Source organism: Chiroxiphia lanceolata, chromosome 2 (assembly GCF_009829145.1).
Source record: "Chiroxiphia lanceolata isolate bChiLan1 chromosome 2, bChiLan1.pri, whole genome shotgun sequence".
Taxonomy (NCBI): domain Eukaryota; kingdom Metazoa; phylum Chordata; class Aves; order Passeriformes; family Pipridae; genus Chiroxiphia; species Chiroxiphia lanceolata.
Window position 1 is genome coordinate 7,901,696 of NC_045638.1, and position 26,071 is coordinate 7,927,766.

Here is a 26,071-nt window from a genome sequence, read left to right on the forward strand (position 1 = left end):
TTCTGCAAGTGGGCATCACCTTCGGGATGTTAGTGGTATAGGCACAGTTTTCCTGCTGATGTTCTTACTGAACATCTTTTTAGGTGGATGTGTTCCTATTTGCCTTCTGAGTTCATAAATCCTCATTTTTATAAAATATTGAGCATAATTTTTTTAAAAAAATTCCTTTAAAACATGGAAATTATTTAAAAATACTTTCACTTTTTAATAAAAGTACTGTTTTTCATGGGGGGAAGAACCTTTTTCCCTTTCATTTGTAAAGACCAACATAACACTGTGTGTGTGCAAACGTGCAGGAAAGAGATCAACATCAACTCATACACAGAGAGAGCTTATCTTAATTTTGCTGTTTCCAGTTAAGCTTCCTCACCCCTCCTGCTGCTCTGCATGACTGACAGCTGACTGCACTCCCTTTTTCTAGCACATTTTCCTGTCAGGTTACCCAGAGTTATGACCATTTGGGTGCCACCAGGCTTGCCTGGAAAATACAACAGCATTCAGCCATGGAGCAGAACCTCCCTGCTCCCGAGGACAACCCAGGGCACAGCTCCCTGAAGATTTCCAGAGGGGAGAGCTGCACATTCACTGATGTGGCAGAGGTTACACAGACTCACCTGTTTAACTGATGACTTTCCTGGGGTTGGCTGCCCCAGTCAGAGGTGCTCCAGAGTTTGCAGCTCCACTATGGGAAGCACTGGCAGTGAAGTGTAGCTGCCTCCTTTTGGCTCTGTCAGCCAGCTGAAATACTGGGATAGGTCCATGTAAAATAATTGGTACAGCTGTTTTTATGTATTTCTTGCCCCCTTTTTTTTTCTTTTGCTACAGCAGAGACCAAAAGTGACAGAAATCATTGAGAGCTGGTTTTTTTCCTTCCAAGCTGATGCTGTACCATAGTCAAGATTTTGATTGATCACCTACTGTAGGGTGTGGCTGAAGCTCCCATTTAGCTCTGCAGTGGTCCAAATGCTCTAATTGATCACTCAGGTAGTGCAGCAGACTTTTTTTTTTATCAATTGCTTGGGTACTTTAACCATGGCATTGTAAAGAAGTACTTAAAATGCAGGGGTCGATTGGTAGATAGGCAGCACTGAAGTTGTTCAAGTCAGTGCATTTCCAGTGCTGGCCACAAGCTATCAGCTGAATTACTGTGAATTTATCTTAGCCACTGATCTATCCCCATGGCCCAATGAAAACTAGGTATGCTCACTAGATTAAAGGCATGTAAATTTGTCATAGTAAATTCATGCACTGGAGTATAATTAAGTGGAATTTGACTGCCTTTATAATTTTGGGCAACCATGAATTTTGTTTCCCTTATGAAACTTTCTAAATATTTTATGCCAAGAACTTAGCTATGTATTTTTGGTGAGGGGTGGCATTGATGGCAATAATACATTTGATTGCCAGTGTCCTTTAGTGTGACTCCACTCTTCAGCAATAGAGGAATCTCTTTAAGTTCTGAACGCACACTAGCAAGGCAAGTCCCTATTTAAGGTGGGGATTTATGTTCAGTTCTATGTACTCTGTTCCTGCTTCCACTCATTTCTCTTCCATCCTTCACACCAGGAGCTGTAGAAGCCCTTTACAACTTAGTTCCTCCATAGCTATACCATGCATTAGTGGCAGGACAGGAAAAAACTTCTGGGTTTTTTCCAATTTCTTTTGTTCTGCTGGCTTTGAAATCCTGTAGATCCACTTCTGTCTTCCTTGATTTCTCTCCTTTTCTGTCCTGCAATACTTGTGTGGATATCCACTCCCTCCACTACAGACAAAAATTCTTAAGAATGTGGTTCAGGGCCTGCAGAAGAGAAAGTAAAAAATGCAGGACAGTTCCCAACTCTTAGTTGAGCAAAAAATATAATTTTTTCTAGAGATCATTTGTGAATTTTAGCTCAAAGCACCCACTTCACCATAGCTAAAAATTGAGCCAGTAGAGGATTCAAAATATCATTGTTGTTGTGGGGCTTTTTGTTTAGTTTTGAGACAGATGCTTAAATCTCTTTAGGTTACACTCTGGCAGTGTCCTTGTCAGTTCCATTAAGCCTCACCTGTAAATTCCAGCAACCAACAGCCAGGTTGCTCAACATTTGCATTTCAACGTGGTTTCTTTATTTCCCCTTCCTTCTTTTAGACATGAACATATCATTTTCACATTTCAGATCTGCTTCAGGCCTTGTCCTTGCCTGTCTGTTGCTACAGCTGGAAGAACTCTGAAAGTTCTGCCACAGAGAAGCCTGGAAAGTTGAGGAATATGCAAAGGCCGATTATACCTCCCTCTGCCGAGTTAAGACTTTGGGGGATTATCTGTAAAAAGCAGCATACTGACTCTTAAAAGAACTCTTTATTTTATGGTTTATTTTCCCTTTTCAATCTAAATATCAAAAGCAATGCTCAGCCTTCAATTCTGACTCAGAATTCTCTCCTTCAGAGATGCCAGCACTTTTGGAGTACAGCTATCCCGACTCCAGGTACTCCCCAAGCCAAATACTGGACAATATAAGACGAAGGTCTGAAGAAGACCCCATCAAATACATCTCACCCTTTTTGCCAGAGGGCAAGCTCCCCAATGAAAACACTCTCCCTGGTGACCACATGACTCATGCAGCAGCAACATCCTAAATCCCACAGACAGCACTATATGGAGCCTTTCCCAGCCTGGCTCAAAGCTGCTTGCTGACTGATATTTTGTAATGACCTTCCTGCCCTTCTCACTTTGGTCACACGGGATCCCAATCCAGGCTGTATTTTCCTTGCATTCCCTCCCTCCCTCACTGTTGCCTTCCTTCACAGAGCTTCATGTGACAGTTTTGTAGCTTTCCTGGTAGCACTGTACACAAAACCTATGATTTCTGCCCTATCCCATAAATATTTTTAAAATTTATAACTCTTGGGATGATTAAAGAGACCACTCAAGAGCAGGTCTTGCGGTGTTGACAGCACTTCCATTCTAATTAACTCAATTCTAAGTACAACAAGGCTATTCCTGGCTCAGTGATCAGGATTGCAATTGCCTGTTTGATGGGCAGTTATGGACCAATATTTTGCACAGTAAAACATGTCTGGCTTACCTAGTTCAAACTAAAGCACAGGGCCTTAAAATGGTTCAAAAAGGAGCTTGTGCTGCATGAAGCAACCTGTATTTAAGACACAGCACACAAGACAGTGCTCAAAAGCACCTTTAGTACCATCTGGAAGCCTACAGCCATGAGAATGAACAAGTGTGATACTAACAGGAGAAGTGGGAATTCAAATTCACCCTTCAAAGTAGTCAAGGACTAGTTTTAAAAAGTAAAATCAGAGCCTAAAGGACCAGCTGGAAGAGAGCTGACAGGATGACCATCTCAACAGCAGGTCCTGCATTTAAACAAACTCTATGCTGCCAACTTTAGACTGATTAAAATACAGCTGTTAAAGACTTATCATTAATTATACAGTGACTTTAAAACAACCTGCCCCTGTAAAACTGCACCAGTATCTGAAGTGGACTATTAATCTCACTAAACCTTGAGTTAAGTAAACTAGGGATGCATGAATTCAATATAGACCAGTAAGAAGCTCAACAAGTCAAAGTAAGTCCTCACCAAAAAGTCTGTAGAATAATTTTCATTGTTTGAAATGAAGAACCCACAGCCCAGACAGCCTAATCTTGCAAAAGCACTGTAAGTCCCAGTACTAGATGATAGATGTGCCACATGTTTTATCCTTTTTTTTACTCCTTTCCTGTAACAGAACCTGACAGTGGCTGCTCTTTCCTCCTGCCAAATACATCATTTTTCTAAGGTATAGTTCAGTTGGAAAGATTCTACCACTAATTACTACCCCCTTTCTTACCCTAGATCATGATTCCTGCTGAAGTTCTGGGGCACTCCCTTGCACATTAAGTGATCTCAAAGCAGTCATAAAACAACATATGGACTACCACATAACAGTTTATGTAAAACTTTAGGGTTCATGCCTATCAAATGGGATGACAGAGCTGTGCTGTAATTGCTTTGATACAGTTGTACAGCTTCATCCAATGGATTTGACTCTCATGGAAACACTGCAAGTGTGTGTGGCACAAGGAAAGACAGACAGGTCATAATACTGCCTCCACCACACCCTCTGCTCCCTTGCAGTCTCTGAATGGGACACGTGATTTGTCCTAAGGTAAGAACTCCAGGTAGGAACTGCAGGAGGAACAGTCTGGATGCTTGCATAATTCATGCATTCCAGAGATGGGGGAGCTGTGATGTTTGCAATTGACTTTCCTGCCCATCAGCCTGCAAAGAGAGACCGGAGCCAACAGAACAAAAGGTGTCCCGATCCTGCAGGCAGCTTCCCAGTGGATCCCGCTGCCCTCTCCCCCACTCTCCAGCCCAAACACAGGGAACACTCACTTTTGGATGGGTGAGTAAAGGTCAGATAGGGAGATAAAATCTTAAAGTATCTCCACAGGTGCTTTGTTGCTTTGCAGTTGTGAATTCTGAAAGGCCAAGGACTGTAAACATGCACGTTTCCAGCCACCCTGCTGATATTGTAACCCTTTAGACACAAATATGAGTCTGCACGGATCTAGCCCTACTAACACTTCTAAGAGAAGTTTAGAAAGCAAGGGGACAGGGTCTCTCTGAAGCTTGTGACTCAATTGGAGGGACCACGACCTGAGGACAATATAATCCATTGTTGCAGTCGATGGAGTTGTCATTTAGATACTGCACTTGCAATATTTAGATACTGTATTAGCAATAAATCTAAACATAATCATCCACATAATCACTGTGTCCTACTTCTCACACCGGGCCAAGAGCCTTCCCTCGACTGCTCTGCTACAGCACATTAGAGGGTGTTCAGTAATTAGAGCACCCATTCTTGTCAGAGAAACTGGCAGTGCAACTCTTCTATCTACTGATATAAATCATCCAGACTAACTACCATTAAAAGTAATGTCAAATAATTGTAACATATACTGAACTGGACTTCCTGGACTCGGGCAAAGCTGCAGAACATTGCTCAATTCAACATGAATCGCTCTCCAGGATGCCCAAGACATGAACAACTTCAAGGCCACCAATTCAGACAGACATTCCCAGTAAATTCCCAGAGTAATTCAATGAGCAGATCTTTCCTGGAAGTGGAACAACTATCTCCTAACAGTAGGGAAAGTTAAGCACATTAGAGGACAACAAGAAGCAAAAAGTAGTTCCCATTCACGTTGTTGTATCTGAAAGATTTCCCTTTACCACAAGAGCAAACGAGTTTCTAAAAACTAGGTAGTTCTACAAAAGATTCAAGCCAGAGATCAACCACTTCCTTTAAATACACTCACTATTTGGTTTAGGAAAATTAATCCATACATGAGCATCTGTCTTTTGGAGGACAGTTAAAACTAAACTGCTACAGGCTTAGGGCCACTGTCACATGTTGGATGCTGCTGGAACCTGCTCTAGTCAGCTGAATAAATACTAAACAGAAGTAGTCACACCTATGAAGCCACAAAGAATAAATGCATTCAAGAACAACTGTTCTTTGCTTTATTGAATGGTTGAAGCAGGACTATAATTCAGGTATACTTAAATCAAGTGTTGGTCCACTCTTATCATCAGAAAGAATCGGGTTTTTTTCTTATAACAACATCAACACAAATGGAAGGAACATGAACCATCATAACAGGAACTTTCAACAGTATGTGACATTAGACCATGACCAGACTGGTGCTACCTCAGTATTTACAGACTCCACTGTATAGACCAGCCACACCAGTGTTATTTACCTCCAAATCACTGAAGTTCTAGGGAAAGGATCCTTCTTTTTACAGCTCACCTCTGAGCCATCAACATGAGATCAAAATGAGTTGTAGTCTTCTAGAAATATTTCTATATTTAGTATTTTACTAAAGAATATTTACTATCCTCTCTGAAGTTACATATAACCATTATAAATATTTACATCAAACATTTACAGCTGGTTCATAATATACAACACAACAATTTAGCTATAATTTCTAATCGTCCAGTGTAAAAATTTCAAACAACATGTTGCTATCATGATTTCAATTTCTCTGTTTTGCACACAGTCACAGGCAGTACAGGCCTTTTCAAAAACTCATGTTGCATAATAAAAAAAAAAAAATGGAATGATGTTACTTTAATGACAATTATTTTGGGGGTTGTTGTTTTGGTTTTTTTAAACAAGCAGATTTCAATTTCTAAATTCCATCTGATGCTACTACTAACATTTAAAATAGTCTTGGAGAGGGGAAAAAATACTTAAGAAATAAATACACCTTTAAAAAACTTCCACAATTAACCATGTCAGAATATTTGTTTTCCACACAGTTTGAAGGAGACCTTACTCTTCTCATCTCGCGCTGAAATACGGTGTGGTTCAATCCATTCTTATCTTCTGGTTTGTCATCCTATAAATAATGCTGTCATACCCAGGATCCATGTTCCAGAGGTTGTAGGAGATAACTATCACAGCTAAAGCAAGGCCTATCATCATCCACAGAATAATGTTGAAGATTACAGAGTAGTTGTAGTTATATGGATAGGCAAGGTTATACGGATTTTCTTTTTCGCTCTGTAATAAAGAAAACGTGTATTACTTCAAAGTGAGCTTGCACACAAAACATTCTGACTCCCTGGAAAGTCTAGGCAACATGAATAGGGCAACTCCATCCTGGACTAAGTCTGGAGTCCTGCCAGCAAGCCAACGAAAACATGTGTTCCCACACCTGGGAGGCAGGACTTGCATGCACTGCTGCACTGGGGAGAAAACACAGAAAGGCAAATTCTAACAAGGCATAAGGGAAGAAGTTTTCAGAGAACTTAGCTGGATAGCCTGATCTAACCCCTAAATTAGTCCTGCTCTGAGCAGTAGGTTGGACCAGATGACCTCTAGAGCCCTCCTCAACTTAAGTTACTCTACGATTAAGTGAAGATCAAGACAGGTAAGTAAGCTGACCTCTTTGCACCCACGGCTAAATCACAGTCAGTATTTTAGTCTTTAGAGAAAAAGTTATGCTCAAGTGAAAAACTGATGCAATTTGGATGAGTTTTAATAAATGAGATATAGAAAAATGTGCCTCTACTACCTCTGAAGACTGGAGAATGGAGCGAGTCTTCCTTATCAGGGGGGAATTAAACTCCTTTACAGCCACCACTTCTACCACTGCATTCCCACCATACAGATTAAACATCTCATCTGCAAACTGGAAAAGCAAAAGTGATTTAATTAAAAACCTACACTGTAGCCAGGAATAAGCCAGAGTTTTGTTAGCAAGATGTAGCAAAACATAAGATGTCAGCTTCAGAAATAATCATGGAAAGCTATACGACTTCAGAATAGCTACACTATTTTAGAACTTCACTAAGAAACTGTGAACTTTCCCCCCATCTACAAGGCCTCTTTCAACTTCCCCAGTCATTGTTCAACAGACTGTAGCTTATGCTTGTTTTCTGGCTTAACAAATTCATGCTTTTACACATTTCCATCATGCTTACTAAAAATTTTACTGATGATTACATAATTCTTACTGTTGAAGAATTACTTTGTTGAGCACACTGATGGATGAACAGCAGTTATTTTAAAGGCTTGGAAATTTAGATTTATACATTTCCACATTTCCAAGAGCCAGTTTTTCTAAGACATACTCATAGTTTCAAATGTAAGGTATTTATTTAAGAAAAACAAATATATTGAGTGATGTTGATACACACTCAATACAACCCTACTTCTTTATGTAAAATATCGAAACACATTGTAGAATCATGTCAACACTTTCCAGAGAGGTAAACTGTAACATTAGATTTTATTAATGAACAACTGCATTTTAAAAACCAAGCATCAGGCAAGCCATCACCAATGAAGGGACAATTCAAAGCATAAGGTAGTCAACAAACTAACTCCCTTGTCATTAGCATAACAAATTATTTCCTTAATATTACCATGAAGTTTGTTCATTAGGTAGAAAAATGTACCTTTTGCAAGGAGTCTACAAGAATTTGAGAAGCATCCTTGAACTGCTGAGAGTCTTCCCCATATCGTTTTCCAACCTCTTCCAAACCAGACAGTTCCAGAGAATACAGGTCTGGAGAGTGATCTTTGGCCAAGTGCTTGTGTCGAGACAGCTTTGGCACACCATTGAGGGCAGAAAGAAATTAATTCATACACAGGTTACTTTTAAAAACCCCCACATTTCACAAAGAACATGTTCTTAACTACCATTGTACTTCTCAAGTAAGAAAACAAAGGAAGCCCCAGCGAATTCTTCATTGAGTACTTCCCATGTCTTTGGGTATGGAGAAACAGCAGCTCAGAATTCCCCCTGCTCCCACACAACACAAAAGACACTACAGATGCTTCTCATTCACAATTGCAGTGATAGGGCTGACACAAATTGCTTCAGAATGCATTTTTTAAACTGATGCAACCGACTGATGACACACTAGAATATGTATCACTGGTTGCCAAGTATGCTGGCTACAGCTTCTCTGCCTTTATAAAAGATCTCTGAAGTTTGTGACTAAAGATGGGGAAAAGGTTTCAAAAAAACTTACCAGGCTTGCAATATCATGTAGGACTTGAAGTTCTGACAGAAAAAGCAAGTCAACCTGGGGGAAGAGGCAAAAAGGGACAGGTATTTGCTTTGATGAAACCTAAGTCAGGGAAATATTGTTTTGTTGCAACTCTCAATATTTTATAACACATCATGTCTGCTACAGCATCAGAACATCCAAAAGGAAATAACTCTTTCACTGAAGTTACAAAAAGTCCTGAAAACTTAATTATTAGAATTCCATTAGAAAAAAAGAGTAGGCTCTTGTAGGCAAAGAAAGGGGGGAAAAAAAAAAGAGGGGGGAAAGCAAAAAGCACAAACTAAGAATATTAGAAAAAAAAGTCATAAAAGTTCCCACTGATTGATGCTTTTTTTTACCTCATTGTTTCTGCTGAGGGAGTTGAGGGGAAGGGAGCTGAGAATGGAGTTGTCCTGGAACAGACGGTTCCGCAGCTGGCGCAGTGTGACAGAAAGATCCTCAAACACGGAGTTTGCCTTGCCCACCATGTACACCCTCTGCAGGAACAGCCATGGTTTAGTGACAGCAGAGCTTCCCTTCCAGTTTTTCCAGTCACAGACCAATAATCAATCACACTCGCCCTCTCCAAAGCAAAATTTCATACAATCCATTGGTTTTGCTCCCGCCACACAAGTGGAAAGAGGTTTAACCATTTAGAACATCTGGAATCAGAAGTGAAGCAATACTCACTTCCTCACTGGGGGCCAGCTGCAACACCACAGGTGTTTCCTCAGAGAACAAAGTATGAATAGCATTTGCAACACTGTCAAGACTGAAAGGAACAGCCTGGAAGACAAAGTCCAGTTAAATTTTTGGGTTAAACAGGGCCTAATGATCTAAAAGGAGATAATTATGCATGGTAAACTGCTGCAGAACAAAGCTTTCCAAGTTGGGCAGCAGCAGCAGAATTAACTAGAGTTAATTAACCTTAAAAACAACTTATTTGAAAAGGGTTTGTGGGTTCATGCTGGACAAAAACCAGCTCAACATGAAGAACTCATCCAATACTGCAGCAAACTGGATTACAGTAGACAATGTAATTATAAAGGAGAAGTGAGCAGTCACTGCACAGTTACCAATATTTTGTAAGTTATTGTGTCATGTTAAAAGGTGTCTGGAAGAAGTTCTATGACAGAATAGCCATACATTTAAAACCAGGAAATTTTATCTGAACATAAGAACAAAGCTTTCCTCTCCAAGGATGGTCAAATGCCAGCAGAGGTTGCCCAGAAAGGTTGTGTAGTCTCCATCTGTGGAGACAATAAAACCTGACTGAACACAGCTCTGGTTGATCCTGCTTGATCAGTGGGTTGGACTAGATGAGTTCCCTTCCAAACTAAATGACTGTGGTGCTGTGACAAGCCTGAGAAGAGTGTTAGCAAAGACAGACAGTGGTAGGTAAATGTTATGTTGTCTGTTGCTTTCTTTTTGATGCAGTGTAATGGAATGGTGTCTCAAAGTGGGGTATTTCACAATTAAGAACTTGAGGAAGGCTCAAAAGACCACTAAGAGGGTGATTCAGTACATCAAAGAATCAACATCATATAAAATGTCATCACACACTCAGCTTGAAGCAAAAAAATTTAGTAATTCTGACTATGAATCAGTAAGTTACCATGGGAAGCAGTGGATTCTCTGCCTCTGGGTACAAACATATTAAGTAAAACTAGATGTCTTTCAAGGAGAACATGCTTTGGTCAAACAAGTTACTGAACTCAACACAGGAGGCCCTGGGTGCTCTCAAAGGCTTCTCCCCTTGTACAGGAGTCTGATCAAATTATTGATCTACACAGCCTGATCCATCATTTTAGGGAATAAGTGAACCTCAAGTGAAGTAAGAAATAAGTGAACAACCGGGACTACGGTAGAGAATCATGTACTTGTCATCAGACCAGAAGAGTCACAGAAATCCACAGTATCCAACTGTGAATACTCACATTTTCAATGGGGTAAGAAAACCCTTTCACAGGCAGTGTCAGCTTGTCCACTCCCTTCACTGTCACCAGCACAGTAGCTCGTGGCCTGTGAAACAGATCCCCCACTGCAAGCCCAGGCCAGGGAAGGTCCTATTACAAAATAATAAAAAAAAAAAAAAAAAAAAATCACATTTCAAAGGGAAAAAAGAAGAGCCCTCCCCCAGTATTACTGCACAATAACTTACTATCTTGTTAATATCTCTGTGCAGGACAACCTACTGGAAATGTCATGAGGAAGTAAGTTAATACTAGGCTGCTTTCATCTTAAGTAATGCTGTCTCAAGTCAACCATGAAGATATTCTTAATTTAAAAGCTGCCAGTAACTTCATAGCAGTCTATACTAAGAAAGCATTATACATAATGGATATGTGAAGAATTATCTCCCATAATTAAATTATAAATATTATAGTCCGTATTTAATAAGTGAAGGCTGAATTAAAAAAAAAAACAAAAACAAAACCCCCCAACAATAAATCAAACAAACCTAAACCCTTTCACAAAACACTACAGAAAGAGGTTTAGGCACACTAAACCACCAACAGCTTGGTATTTTCAGTACCAGAAAGAAACAGGGGAATAAAATGAGAGGGGTGTCAATCATACCAACAACTTCCTAATTTAAAATTTACAAATTTGCACAGAAACAATGAGATTCCTTAGTAGCTTACTACAGTTATGAATCAGTAAGAGCACAGTGAAGGATACCTGGCTGGTTTATACAGACACAAAATACAAACTCATCTACTTGGAATAAATTCAAACAGATTTCTCCAGTTGTGCAAATGACATAACTGCTTGTTTTCTGAAAACCAACTTAACAGGATTTTAGAATTAAATGTCATTGACATTCTGATCTGTATCACCTCAAAGAAACAAAAGGAAAAAACATTTAAAGCACCATCAGGGACAAAAAAGGGTTCAGTTTTATTTTGCTTTAACAAGGGAAGAATATTGAATGACTGGTTTTGATAGTTCCAAATGTAACACAGTAAGAATTCCAAATTCTCTACAGTGTACCTACTGCACTGTCAGTTTATGCTGCTAGACCATAGACTTGATGTGAGCTGCAAAAGGAGTACCTGGGCCCTGCACTATTCTCCATACCAGGGCTGGAAGCTGCCCACAGTGACCTCTGCCTTCCTCAGTGACACTGCTTGAAAACCTACAGTTTCAGGGCTCAAATGAATAATAATTTAAACACTTCCTTCCCTGCTTGCTTCTAGGATTTGAAATAATACTAACAGAGAACTATTTCTAAAGGATGCTACGGACCCAGCACAGCAAAGGAATTCTGAAGTTTGGCAAAGGCACAGGGTGTGTACTCAAACAATTCTGTTCAAGATAACCACGACACATCTTCAGATAACCAGTATGCCAAATGTCAAGTGGTCAAAATGGGCCAAACCCTATTGTTTTGCTGGGTGTCTTTACATGCAACACACACAATACCGTTCAATACATTGTTTTTCCTTGATAAAATAATCAAAATTTACTTCTTAGTAAATTACGAGTATTTAAAATACAGCTCTTATGAGTTTGTTACTAGTTTGATAATGAAAAAAACATAATTAATTGACAGCAATATATTTTCAGACAAATTCCAAAACACAGGCTAAACAGACCTGCATTCAAACCAGCTTATCAGACCTCTTCCCTAGCTGCAGACTGGAAGAAGTGGGAACTGGCTGCCCACACCAGCCTGCAGATTTGAGTATCTGGCTGCACACAGATACTGCTAGAGATGCCTGGCTATCACACTTTTATGTACTGCTTCAACAGCCATCCCTGCTGAAGCCCAGCAAAAAATTCAGTAGGCAAGACTGGAATCAATCCAAGGGCTCCTTCTCATGTGCCCCACTTTAAACATCACCAAAGCTATATCCAAACACTTAATGTGGGAAAATACTACCACAAATCATGTTTTCAGGTATTTGGATTACTACTTAAGTAATAACCAGCCTATTTGTTCTGACTAACTCTGCTCAGCAGACAGGTTTGCTGACCTGACAAAACACCTGCCTTGCCAAGGCATTTCTCACAGTCCTCAGAGAACTCAAGAGCAGAGCCCTGTGGAGAGTGACAGGGCTGTGTGTGATCACGGATGGGGGGATACAGCACACAGCTGGGTCTCAGAGGAAGTGAGGAACAGCACCGTAAAGCCTCTGCAGGCTTCCTTCTACGGCTGATGATTCAAACTGGCCAGCCAGCACAACCTCTGCCTGCTCACATGACAGACACAGCTCTGTGCTTGGAAACCACCTCGGACAAGTCATGCATTCCCCAACACAAACAGGAGGGTATTTTATATATTCCAGCACATGACAGGAAGATTTGTGCGTTGAGTGAGCAGGTCTGTAGTTTTAGACGCGTTTCAAAACCGAGACCTGAAACGTACTTCTTCAACAGAGAAGCCCATGGTCAATGCAGCGACATCTGGGATCCGCTCGCCAGGAATGGGCCAACTTCCATCTCGGAAAACGACTGACTGAGGTGATCGTAAGATACTAAATTCATCTCCACAGACACCTGAAAAACAAACACAAGAAGCTGTCAGAGTTCTTGCAATCGTTCCCTTACACAGCATGGGAAAAGGGATATTAGAGCTTTCTTTCATTCCTTCTTCCCCCTCTCATGCCTATCACTTTGTGTAAAACAAGGAATGAGAACCCTTCGTTTTGGTGCTCTGGAATACAAAATAAGGTTTCTATACAGCAATGACTAAGGACAAACAAATCCATATTAACAGAAGCAGGACCATTATTCAGGCAACAGCACAGAACAGTTCTATGTACTCACTAACTGGCTGCAAGCAGTGCTACAGTTGAGACCTGCTAAAGCAAACTCGCAGTGGAACCAGGCAGACTCCAAAATCCTGTTCAGCTCACAGTGCATCAACACAGCCCTGTCTGCTTCCAGGACTGCTTGGCATAACACCCCTGTTCCTGCAGACAACAGCCTGAGCCACTGCACCCAGAGTCAGGAAGTCCAGCTGAGTCTGTCAGTGCTGGATTAAACTAAGCACTGCCAGGACAACCTGGATCCTGCAGAACAGCTCCCGTGTCCCTGCTCTGCCTCCTCCACCACACAACACTGTGAGATGCTTTTCTTCCCCTGGATGCAGTGCTGGACCTGAGCTGACTGTGTGAAGCCCCAGCCTGCAGTACTTCTCACGTTGGGTTTTCACTTATCTGGGATCCCCCTTCACTCTCTCCCCCATTACCTCAAATAGCAGAGTTGACTAAAAGCATATTTTTAAACTGTTTTATGGTGAGAGTAATTTACTGCTTAATAAAGTCAGGAAGGACTCAATAGGTGTAAAACATGGGCTTGTTTCAACCTGGCTTCCTCCTTTAAAGTCGTTTAACCATAGCTGCAATACTGTGTGAATAAATTTGTGTGAATAAATTTTAAAACTTATTTGGTGTATATAAGCAGTGACACACACACAATGCAAAATTTCAAGCATATGCTCCTCAATGGCCAATCTGAGAAGGTTTCCAACAAAAAACTGATCTGACACAAGATATGAGAAAATCAGTACACATATAATAAATATAAATAATATAAAATATATGTAATAAATATTCGCAGGCCTCTAAGCTGAAGTTCTAATCATAAAATGTGTCTGACTGCATACTTCAAAATTATATGAATAACTGTCTAAAGAAAATAAAGCTATTTAGTCATATGATCACTGAAAGTTGATTACCAATCCAAGCAGCAATATACAATAGTTTTCCCAGGCATCTACAAATCTAAAAGCTATTTACAAAAATAATGCAAGAGCAAAACTATGTGCTGCGCAGCTAAAATCCTCCCTAACATAAAATTTAACTAAAGTGACCTTGAAGATGCTGTTTTAAAGCCTGGGTCATGATCATGCATACAAATGCTGACAGTAAACCTGAGCTGTGTTATGATAAACACAGTAAAGGACAAAGTACTGCTGTGCAAGCTGGGGAAGGAGGGCAGAAGGAAGCAAACAGGCCAAACCAAGCAACATATGTGAAGGAAATTTGAGAACTTTTTGATTTAAATTGATGCGTTCACCGGAAGCCCTGCTGCCAATTTTAATGGTAACTAAAATTAATTACAATTCTGAAGAGCAGAACTATTCCCATATCAATTTCTTTAGGAAGGAATTTACAAAACGGCTACAAATCTGCAGGATTTCACATGTTGCTCTCCAGAAGGCCGTAAGACAGTCACAAGTTATGCAGGACAAGATTGGCTGACTTGGGGCTAGACTGCTCAGGTGAGTAAAATCATTTAAATTGCCCTCGCTAGACTTGTTCAAGATTTCAGTGATTAAAACTGAATTTGAAAATGAGAACACAAGCAGATTCCCTATAATTGCCTGTGGAATACTTAACCAAATTCCTACCCTGCCAAAATTGTACCTCAAGCTCTCAAAAGCCTTTTTGAACCTGGAGAACTAAGAAATATTGAGTGAAAAGTATTTACAGGGCCTTGAAGTGTCATCACAAGCCCGACTCGCAGCAGGTGACAGGAACCCTGTAGTAACCACGAAAGCAGCTCAGCAAAACATGAAAATTCACACAAAGCAACAAAATGAGGTGTGTTTATCACAGAATCAAGGTTGGAAGAGACCTCTAAGATGACCCAGTCCAACCATCGACCCAGCACTGCCACTGTAACCCCTAAACCACTACACCACATCACCCAACACCAGATCCAGAGCCTCTGGAACAGCTCCAGGGATGTTGACTCCACCACCTCCCTGGGTGACCTATTCCAATGCCTGACCACTCTAACAGTGAAAACGTTTTTGTCTAATATCTCATCCCAATCTCCCTTGTCTCATCTTACAAAATTAGATTGTAATATAATTCATATACAATACCTGTAAATATACATATACAATTATATTTTATTGTATATAATCTATATACAGTAAGACATATCAAGTATAATTATATATTCGTATTGTGTATAATATATAAAATATAAAATACATGTAATTTTAATAATAAATTTCTATAAACAATACAATTATGTAAGAAATTTAATGTAAACCAGTCCTTGGTCAGAGAGGGAGAGGGAAGTGTCCGAGCAGCGTCTCTGGAGGTGGGTGGGAGGGGGTGAGGAGCAGGGAGCCGCAGCACGATGACAGTCCCCTGCTCCCACCCCTCGCTCCAGAACCTGGTACAGACACACAGACAGACACCCCCCCTCCCCTCCCCGCGACCCTTCCCCGGCGCTGCGGCCCAGCCCCTCTCCCGCAGTCTCCCCCCGCAGGGGCCCTCCCCGCTCCCCCGACCCTGCTGTCTCGCCCACACACCAGCCACACAGGCAGCCGCCAGCAGCGCCGCCAGCCCCAGGGCCATGTCCGCCATGAAACACCGCCGGGCCGCGCCGTCGGACAGACACCAGAGAGCGCCCCGCCCACCGGTTGACGGACAGCCGCCGCAGCCAATCTACGGGCGAGGTTCCGCGCGGCCGGGCGGGACTCTGCAGAACTGACCAATCGCAGCCCCTCCCGATCACGGGGCTGAGCGGTCAGCTGTGCAGCCTGGGGCGGGGTCTCACCTTGAGTGGCGTTTCCGCTCGGCCAATCAGATCGCGAGATGTCTCTGCACCATTTTCCTCCCCGCACCGTGAACTCGGAGAGGAGAGACAAGTAGGCGAGGGTGATTGACAGCTAATTCGACCAATCGAAGCGCGATTGGGCGGGACGGAGCGGTGATTGGCACCAATCAGAGAGCAAGGCCGCCGGCTCCACCCTGTCCGCACCTGAGAGGAGCTGTGGCTGTGAGGGTGTGAGGGGCTGGCACCGTCCCTGCCCCTCATCCTGTCGCTGCCCTTGTCTTTATCCTTGTCCCTGCCCTCAGTGCCTTCTTTCCTGAAGTTTATTAAGAACACCTACAGTAAAACACGCAGTCACTACCCCAGCCATGCCCGTCTCACCTTAGCCACCATTGCCTGTAGTGGGAACAGATGGGTGGTGCGTGTTGTTCACTGTATGTGTAATATTCCTGCAGTACACCATGAGCCATCAAGTTGCGGGTATTTCCTGGGGTCTTTGCACATTTTTAGGCTCTAGATTATCTTCGTGATAATCGCTGCAAATTGAGGCAGAGAAAACCGGGCTTTGAGGGTCAACTGTCTCATGGCATGGGAGGGTTAATACCTCTCATTTCGTGGTCAGTAAAACTGTGTTAGGAGCACTTCAAATTAATCTTGACTTCTTTACTCTGTATTGTGCATCGCAAAAACGGCACCCCATAATGGCTTTTGTAAAATAAATGCAAACAAGTGTGTTTAGTATCCAGATTACCTGGATACTGAAGCAAAGAGTATGATCAATACAGCTGTTTCCTGGTGGGTTTTTCTGTTTTGGAATTCCTCATGAGGCAACATGTGTGAGTTCACAGAAAATCCAGAAATCCAGGGAGCGTCTTTATTCTTTTCTACAATGCAGCAACTCTGTCACATCGACATGGTAAAACTGGTTTTATGTGCAGGACATGCCAAGGATTACTACCTGTAGAGTTTATCCGACCAGATTCTGCTGTGCATTTAGAAATTCCAGCCAGCTATAGAAACACTTGGAAAACCTTCCCGAGCAACGTTTATGCACCGAAAAAATAACCAAAAAAGCAAACAGAAAATGGTTGTCTACAAGAATCAGTGAGTGGGTTCTGGAATGGCAGGTAGTAAAATGAAAGTGTGTGTACAACAAACAGTATTTAAGAGAATAAAGTTATATGCCTGCCACTGCCACATGATAGGGTGTGACGACGGGCAAATCACTTACACCCAGCTTTTTATAGGCAGCAATAACACAGTCTTTTCCTTGTCTGGGAGTCGATTTGCATAAATGAAGAGGAGCTCCTGTTCCCATTGCTGCCAGGTGGAAACTATACTTTGAATATGAAAATTATGCCAAATGCATAGACTACTCTGAAACTCAGCAGCAGGGCAAGTTATGAGCACTTCAAATGAATCCTCGCTTGCTGTTTACTCTGTATCGTGCATTGCAAAACCTGTGCCGCGTAATAGCTTTTGTAAAATAAATGCAAATAAATGTCAGTGAGATTACCTGAATACTGTAGCAAAGATATGATCAAAATAGTTGTTTCCTGATGGGCTTTTCTGCCTTCAGAACAGGATTAAAAGAGCATAAGGGAGGGAAGGCCTGGATCACTGAACAACAAAGATATTGAATGATTGCTTTTCAGTGAGCCCAGCCTGTTGGTGCACTGAGCAAGGCAGGGTGATTTTAAAAATCATTTTATCTAGTAAGCTGACAACGTATATGCCCATGGGTCCTGGATTAAGGTTATGTGGGTTACCTTATTTTTAGCATTTACTGGCTCTTGGGCGCTTGACTTTGCAAGTGCAGTGTGTCTGTTTTAGCACGGTTTCACCAAGTTTTACCTTTCTAGGAGAATATGATTTGTGAAACTGCTAGAGGGCATTGGGAGGGTATGATTCTGTCTTAGATGGGAATGTAGTGGAAAGTGCAGAGCAGGGAGAAGAGCAGACAAGGGAAGACGTTTTTTCATCTAAATTAAGAATTTCTTAAAATATGATTTGAAAAAGAAGGTCCTAGAGTGAATAAGACTATTTTAAAGAAGGCGTTTAAAAGGTGTTATAACTGTTACTCTCTCTGTGTTTCATATCCATGCATGTTAGCAATCATTTCAAATTTTGTATGACTATCCTGACACTGTTTTCCATAAAGCATTCACTCTGGAAGTCATACCAGAACCAAAGAGCATCATCTTATTTTTTCCACATTTGCACAATAAATTCTATTTTTGAGACTTTAGCATTCGCATTCCTCTTTTCTTTTTCTGAACTCCTGGCGCTAGGAATACTGTAATGTAATTCTACAAATAGAAGAGAAATCAGAGTTCTGCATTTGGATATTCTTCTATCCCATCTCTGCTACTCAAATTGCTTTTCTTCTTGAAATCACAGTACAAACATGGTTTCAGATATATCTTATGTTTCCCTGTTCTCAGCTTGGTTTCTTCTTTGGGAAAATAATAAATAGAAGCAATAAATTTTATTATGAAACAACCAAGTCTCACCAACTCTGTGCACTGGTTTTTAGTGCCCACTGGGTATATCTATGTACCAGTGAAGCCCAGTATAAGAGAATAATACCATCACTTTGTAGGCTGGCAGAGCTCTAGCTATTTTCTCCAGGCTTAATTTAGATCCCAGCTGTGCTTTGAAGAGAGTGAGTTTTGTAATCCTGTAAGCAATACTTGTGACAAAATCTATGCACAGTCAAATTATTCTATTAAACTGATTTCATTCTGAGCTTCTGCTCAGGGCAAGTGAAAAATTGAGGCAACATGCACATTAGGTCAGAAATAATTTTTATAAAGCCATACACTGCTAATAGCAGTCACAAGAGCCAAGTGCCAGCTGTAGGCAAAATACCAGTGTTCGGTGTTCACTGACTCTTTTAGCACCGTGCTCTGCAAAAATGTCTTCATCAGGAATTGCTCATGTGGTGATTGGATGCTGCCTTTGCCCAGAGCCCTGCCTGTACCAACAGCATTGTGGGTGAAGTGATGGTAGAAGAGGGAATATGAGGAAAAGGCTGAGTCAAAGAACCCGCCATTTGTCTGTACGGTACTGCCATGTACATTGGATTTCGTTCTGTCACTACTAAACCCAGTGTAGTTGCTAGCAGAGTAACTGCCTCCACCATCGTTTCCAAAATATTTACCTGGATGCTGTGATCACTGGGCCAGTCATATCCTATAGGAAAGAATGAAATCCCAGTGGCAGGTACCATTCAGAGATACCAGGTCCAGAAGCACATGGGGTGAGCGATGCCCCCTTTGGTACTAGGCTCTACAGTCTCACAGAAAATTTACACACAGAAGTTAAGCATAAGCTTTTCAAATAAAATTGATTAGATAAAACACTCTTTTCTGTGATGCTTTCTGACCTTGACACACTGATGGAACACATGCTTAAACTATACTGTTAGTTGGGCACCCCTTGTCCTGGGGTTTTGGGGGAATGGGACAAGTTTGAAAGACTGTTGGGCAGCTAGTTTTGAGACTGCTGGCATCCTGGGAGATGAGACACGAGACAATTGTGCACAAGTTGGTGATTTATACTGGGTGCAATATAACTATATTTCATGAGACATGTCTGTAACTGATAGGCATGTCTCATGAAAGGTTGTTGGTCCTTGCTGCTGAATTGCTTCACGATCTCCTCTCTCCTGTCCCTGTTTGCAGACTCCATCCATGTAAGCAGAAACAGTTGTTGTTTCTGCAACTGTGGATACCAAGGGTAAATAAATCAAAGACAGCTCAAATAATTTCTAAAGGACTAAAAAAACACCCCCCAAAGAACAACAAAAAACTACACCAAACCCATTGTTACTGAGCCAAATCTTAGGCTGTATTAGAGCTGATTTCACGAAGACTCAGATAATAAACAAAATATGAGTGCTGCCCTCTCTCAGAGGTGGATTTGTCTTTGATACTTCTTTGTGAAAGGAAAAGTACCTTTCTCTTTTAGTTCTGTCACTCAATAGCCATCTTCAAGAGGATTGCTAGCTCTCTCTCTGTAGGACTGAGCCACAGTTAAAGCCTCCAAATATACACGAGAAGCCCATTTTAGGGTCCTTTTTGCTAGGTTCTATATGCGCATCATATAAAGAGAACTATTCATCTTTTTTTTTTTGTCACAATGTCAAAACTGTGATCTTAGGATGCAGCTTGGGATGTAGACTTGACATTTTCTGACAGTTCTCACCATAGCCTTGTTTCTGACTTTGCCAGCTACAGGCTCCCTGGAGGTGAGAGTGCCCCTGTGTTTTGTCAAATGCAGTCCCAATCCTGTGGAGTTTGCAGTGGCTGGAACAGGATATTGATGAGGTGACCGACTCACCTGAGTTCCTGTAGTGGGATCAGTGGGAAGATGAGGGGGACCTTGCATCTGTGGCCTGTACTTCTGCCTCTGCTGCCCTCTCAACCTGTGAGGGATCTCTCTGCCTTCAGTGACCACAGATGATTTTTAGAAATGTATTTTGTGGACATTTTGTTCCAGAACACAACACTACAGCCCACTGAGACCTCAATTTTGATGTAACAGTTCTGAGGAAGATGGTCATCTACAATACACTTAATTTTAGCAGTTTCAAAGTCACGTTAATAACTCTCATTCAATTAAGTCTATTGAATCAAAACACGTGTTTAATGTATTTTAATGGCACTGAAGATGGAGGGTGAGTATGGTTTTAAGGATAATTGATATAATTGAAGGTACTCAGATTCACTGTGTTGGTGTTGCAGCACTAATGAGGAATAAACCCCGGGAGAAGGAAACCCTGAAATTGTGGAGAGAAATTAAGAGATGTGTGTGTGTGTGATACATGTAAATGGTAGTTGATCCGTTCGTTACGTTTTCCTTCACCTTTTCCTGATGATTTTGGCAGTGAGGGCTGGACCAAGCGCTCCGGCAGGTGGGAATGCGCATCCCTAAACCTGAGCGCTTTGGCACCATCTCGTGGTCCAGGATGCGGCTGCAGCCGCGCTGGGTTCGTACTCGGATCCTCAGACCGAAAGCTAAAGGAAGCACAACCCTTCGGGAGCACTTTGGGTGTCCCGTCCTCAGCTTCTGTCTTGTCCCACTACTCAGCCTTTCTGGGAAACAGCGGCTCAGAGCATCACCAGAGTATATGACAGAAATTGAGTCAGAACAAGGGCAGAAGCCCAGAAAATAGAGAGCTAATGTATATGTCTCAAACACTGATAGCCACATGGCTGTGGAGACAGCCAAGGATTGTTGGTAGTAACACACTGTGAGAAGGAACAGGATGTGGCTGGAGAAGGGGCCATACGGAGCTAGGGCAGCACTTTCCTAGGACAAACATTCTTGTTCTAGCTCGAGGAGATAAGCACAACACAGCGCAGCACAAGTGCAGGAATGAGGCTGAGAAGCGGACATGGAATGCAGGGGCAGGATCAAGACCACCAAAGACCCCCGAAGCCCTTCAGCCCATTTCCAGAAAGGTCTAGAAGAATGGACTGCATGTGATAACTAATTTACACAGGAAGTGAGAAACTTACCTCCAGTGCAGGGACAACTTACCTATAAAAAGGTGCCCCCACAAAGCCCAGTGACCCCGGGACCCTGGACACCCCAGCTGGATCAACACTGGAGCCAGGACTAGTGATCTCTTTTTCTCTCTTCTTTTCTTTCTTTCTCTCCCTCTTCAATTCATCTCTCTCTTTCTCTCTTCCCTTTCAACTTATCCCTTTATCCAAACCCCACTGCTGTGTGCTTATACTACAAGGTCAGGGACAAACACACCAATTTCCATGCCAAGTGTGTAATTTACTAATAAAACTTTGTAAGCTTTTGGGGACCCTCTGACTTTTGTGATTCCTTTTGACCACGAGCATCTATGAATCTTGGGTGCTCCTTTCCCATTAAGGGAGGGTCATCATGACAAGAAAACACAAACTTTTGGTGGGAACTAGGATGAAACTGGCATTTACCATTTCCTTCCAGGTCAATGTAGAATTTAAATTGTTCTGTTCCATCCCACTTGTTTGAGCTTATATGGTTTCATAAGAGGTAAGAAGGCAATTCACTACAATTTATTAGCTTATTATGGGGGAACTCACCTTCAGTAGTGCCAGGCTAAATCTTACAGGCAATCTGCAAAATCTCATAAGCTGCACCATGAGGAGATTAGCACACTTTAGCTGACAACGCTTGAAGCATCTCTGTTCCTAATTCTTGTTAAAGACTGAAGCTGGTACCTTAGTCGTCCAAAAGCTAAAAGAAGAGCAAGAGCATTGTCCCTGCTCCGAAGGCAAGAGCAATACCAAGAAACTCATCCCTTCTCTGCCACAACTGCTTAATATTAGCATCAAAACCCAACCTGAGCTTGTGGGTGTAGGGCTGTCAGCCACTTGTCACTCAGTCAGTTGGGAAGTGACTCTCCAGCAGGTCAGAACTCAGCAGTAACTATCTGTGTCTGTACCCGTACACAGCTGTGACAGCAGGGCGGGGTGCTTTGGCTGCATTTTGGTGAAAGGTAAAGCTAATTTACTCTTTCTCCATAGCTAGCAGGTTTTAAGAGTTGGCTTCTGAAATTTGCCTTCATCACTTCTCCAGCTGAGAAGAGCAAAGGTGGTCTTCTATACTTCTGGTTAATGAGGCCTCTCTGCTGTGACCTTTTGTGTTTTGCAGCCTCACAAACCTAATATCCTATTGTGACTACTCAGCCCTTCTTGAAATGCACCTCTTCTTCCAGTCTGAGAAGATTTAGAATGTGGTGAGAGAGAGAGAGAGAGAGGTAAATTTTACATTCTTCCCCCTATGGTTAAAGAGATTTAATTGAAGTTCACCCAAGGGGGTAGTCACTACCAGATAAACACCTTAGCTTGCTATTTCTACTAAAACAGTTAACAGTGGAGTAGTTAAGACTTAAAATATAATTTTTTGTCATTAATTTTATGTTACCTCCATCCTGAGCTCAATAGAAGCTCCTGTTGAAGAATCCAGGTGCTTTAGATATGTCTTATATTTTGAAGGTAATCATTGCAACCATTAGTGTGAAGATTGCTGAGCTAAGCTTGTGGCTTCTTGTTTTTGAGAGGGGCAATGGTGTTTCTGTTCTCCCCCAAGTCTGGTTATCGCCCAGACCTTTGTTTTGCATTGGCTGTGGGTCTCCTCTCAGTTTACTGAGTGGTTACTGTGATCCACTCTTTTGTGGAGTTGGCTTTCTTAAACTTGAGAAAGCTGAACTGACTTGTTGAGAAGCAAGATGAGTATCAAAGTGAGGGCAAGGGAAGAGGCAGGAGTGTGTGGATGGGGGCAAGGGAAGTGGGGTCCTCCTTGTTTCAGCACCCTGATGGCATTTGATTAGCACAGGCTGAATGCACCTCTTGGCCTCGCATCTAAGACCAGCTTAGGTCAGGGGCCAGGATTAAACATTTTAATTCAGTTGCTGCTACTGCCAGAAAAACTCCTGGTTCCCTCCTGCTGTTTGTGCTGCCTCCCTTGTGCTAAAGATCAAGCTGAGGGTCACTCCTCAGCAAGCACAGCTCTGTGAGCCAGCTCATGGTGTGGCTGTAGGAACATCCACCTTGCTGGAAGTAGCGAGGGAGGAGCCACTGGCTGAAGCCACCTCAGCACCAGCACAGATTCATACCTTAGGTGACTATATATCCATGGTTTTAGACCAGATTTTTTTCTCTGCCCTTCAAATTAGCCTTCCAACTGAAACACCTAAATATGAACATTCTGACTGTTCTCCTGTTAATCACACTTCCTTTAGTAGCAGGGCCAATTCTACTCAAACACAGTTGTGCTGCATCCTGGGTCTCGTTTGTTGCTGATACTTGTTGCAGGAGGAGTTAGCATGCTTCAGAGCTGAAGGGACAGCTCTATAATAGTTAATATCTGGAAAGCCAAAGAGGGAACTAAAGGGACATAATGTTTTTGGTAATATACCATACGAGAAAATGACCCTTTTCCCATTGCATCTTACCTTATGGAATTTGAAACCACAGTGTAGCTGCATACACCTTGGGGAGGGTAAAGAAAGATTCAGCATTTTGACTGCAAGCTGCAGAAAGGCTTTTTCTTTGTCTCGTTTAACAATTTCTATAAGTATGTTTTGGTGCTTACTTTGGGTATTTTCCCTAGTGGTCTCCCAAGCTGATTATAGACTTGTTCAGCCAATTTCCATCTCAGAGTTTTCTGTCTGTCATTGGGTTATTGGAGAGCTGTTGTAAGATTTAAAACAACCCTTGTGAGGGTCCCCTGTGTTTAAAAAAAAAAAAAAAAAGGAAGAAAAAAAAGATCTGTTCATAAAGTGAAAGAAAGAAACTGGTCAAAAGCGCTCTGAGCTGTGGGTGAGGAAGCAGCCTGAGCAATGGAAAATGCAGGGCTTTGTCTGAGCAGTTGTGTGAAAGGGCTCTCTGAGCCAGCGTGGACTTGGCATAAGACAGATAACCTCGGTGGGGTTGAATGGAGTTTACCTTTTAGTGGCTTGAAATGAAATACAAAGGTGATGCATGAAGTGCATTATTCTCATAAGCCTCTGTGAAATGTCAAACAAAAATGTCTTTCATATAATGGCACAACAGAAGCTGAGAATCATGCAGGAAAAAAATAGAGCCTTGAAGTAAACAATTCAGTTACTGGAACTATTGGAATGGAAAAGAAAAAGTTGTAACCTGGAATAGCAAGGTAAGGGATTAAAAAAAAGACAGCAGAAAACCCATACAACCTACTTTGTGGGTGGGTAAAAAATACTTTAGACTGACCCCTCTGATTAAATGTTGCTTATTCTATTTCTTAAAAAAAAAAACAACGAACAAACCCAAACAAAAAATCCAAAACCACAATAAGACCAAAAAAACCAAGAACTTTGCTGATAGAAAGTTACTTATTTAGGGATCCTACTACACAGGCCCTGTATACTATTTTTATGCATAATAATCATGTAATAGAAACTGTCTGGTTTACATTTCCAGAATTCAGTGTCTTTTTTTATTGAGTCTCTGTAGTGACAGTTCTTGGAGCACATTAAAAATATTTACCTTAAAAACAATTCAAAACATGAATGAAACACAAAGAACTGGTACACCTAATAGTAACAGGGTAGAAATGTCATCACCAATGTTGAGTCATAAAAGAGCTTTGCAGTATTTCCCTGAAGCAGCTCAGTTTGCCAGTGCTGCTCACTCCAGCCAGTGCTTTTGCTTCAACATCTCCTAAGTATCAGAAGAGTTGCTTTCTCTTGACATTGAGCAAGGAACTTTGTTCAAGTAAATGTTGCCCCCAAAACTATGCTGTCTCTTTCTTTGGAAAACTTCTGCCTGGAACATTCTTGTATCAATGAACACGACATTCCAGCGTAGTGATGCTGCGGTGACACTGCATTGCACTGTACTGCATCTGCCTCTTAAAAGGGGACATTGTAGTGTGAATAAATCACAGCACTTGTCCCAAACACAAGAGCTCATAAAATTCTTGCAATGATGTCTTAGGCCAACGCTCTGGAACACTGCAGTGATTTTTAAAAGCTGTTGTGGTATTAGTCCATCTACAAATTACTTGTTCTGAGATGGCGGTTTTGTAAAACTTATGTAATAAAAATTAAATAATGATAATGTTTTTTAAAGGAGAGATATTAAAAGTGCCCTATTCTGCAGACCAAAGCAATAATATGTTGGGCAGCATCAAAGCATTAAACAAGATGTTTTGCATCATTAACATTAAATGAAATGGCTTAACAAGCCAATAAATGATGAGAATAAACCAAAGCTATCACACAATGCAGTTTTTGAAAGTGCCAGAAACAAATTTTCTGAAGCAAATAATTTTCCAATAAAACTAGATGAAATTAAAAGGAACATGTTTTTCTGATTACTTAATGCAAGATCAGTTAAATACTATTTTGCATATTCAGAGTACTGTACGTATGGTCTTCATAACAGCCTAATGAAACAGAAAGGAAGAGTGAGCATCATTTTATTTTGTAAAGCGAGCAAATAAAGGAATTACATCAG

At 41.5% G+C, this 26,071-nt stretch overlaps 1 protein-coding gene across 1 annotated transcript; it reads right to left on the bottom strand.

Moving 5' to 3' along the window:
- Positions 1-5,486: 5,486 nt before the first annotated feature.
- Positions 5,487-15,950, bottom strand: ATP6AP2 (ATPase H+ transporting accessory protein 2). Its single transcript, XM_032680397.1, has 9 exons — positions 15,838-15,950; positions 12,931-13,061; positions 10,496-10,624; positions 9,249-9,344; positions 8,918-9,055; positions 8,541-8,594; positions 7,962-8,111; positions 7,076-7,192; positions 5,487-6,561 (listed from the first exon to the last, which is right to left on the bottom strand). Exons 1-9 carry the CDS (start codon positions 15,890-15,892, stop codon positions 6,367-6,369), a joined length of 1,065 nt encoding a protein of 354 aa, XP_032536288.1. The 5' UTR covers positions 15,893-15,950; the 3' UTR covers positions 5,487-6,366.
- Positions 15,951-26,071: the final 10,121 nt, after the last annotated feature.

Excerpts from the sequence above, each read along its gene's own strand:
- ATP6AP2 (XM_032680397.1), bottom strand. The coding sequence starts at position 15,892 with ATGGCGGACATGGCCCTGGGGCTGGCGGCGCTGCTGGCGGCTGCCTGT. Across the intron at positions 9,345-10,495 it reads TTTCTTACCCCATTGAAAAT|GCTGTTCCTTTCAGTCTTGA; the intron begins GTGAGTATTCAC and ends TTTGTCTTCCAG. Across the intron at positions 8,595-8,917 it reads CCCTCAGCAGAAACAATGAG|GTTGACTTGCTTTTTCTGTC; the intron begins GTAAAAAAAAGC and ends CTCTTCCCCCAG.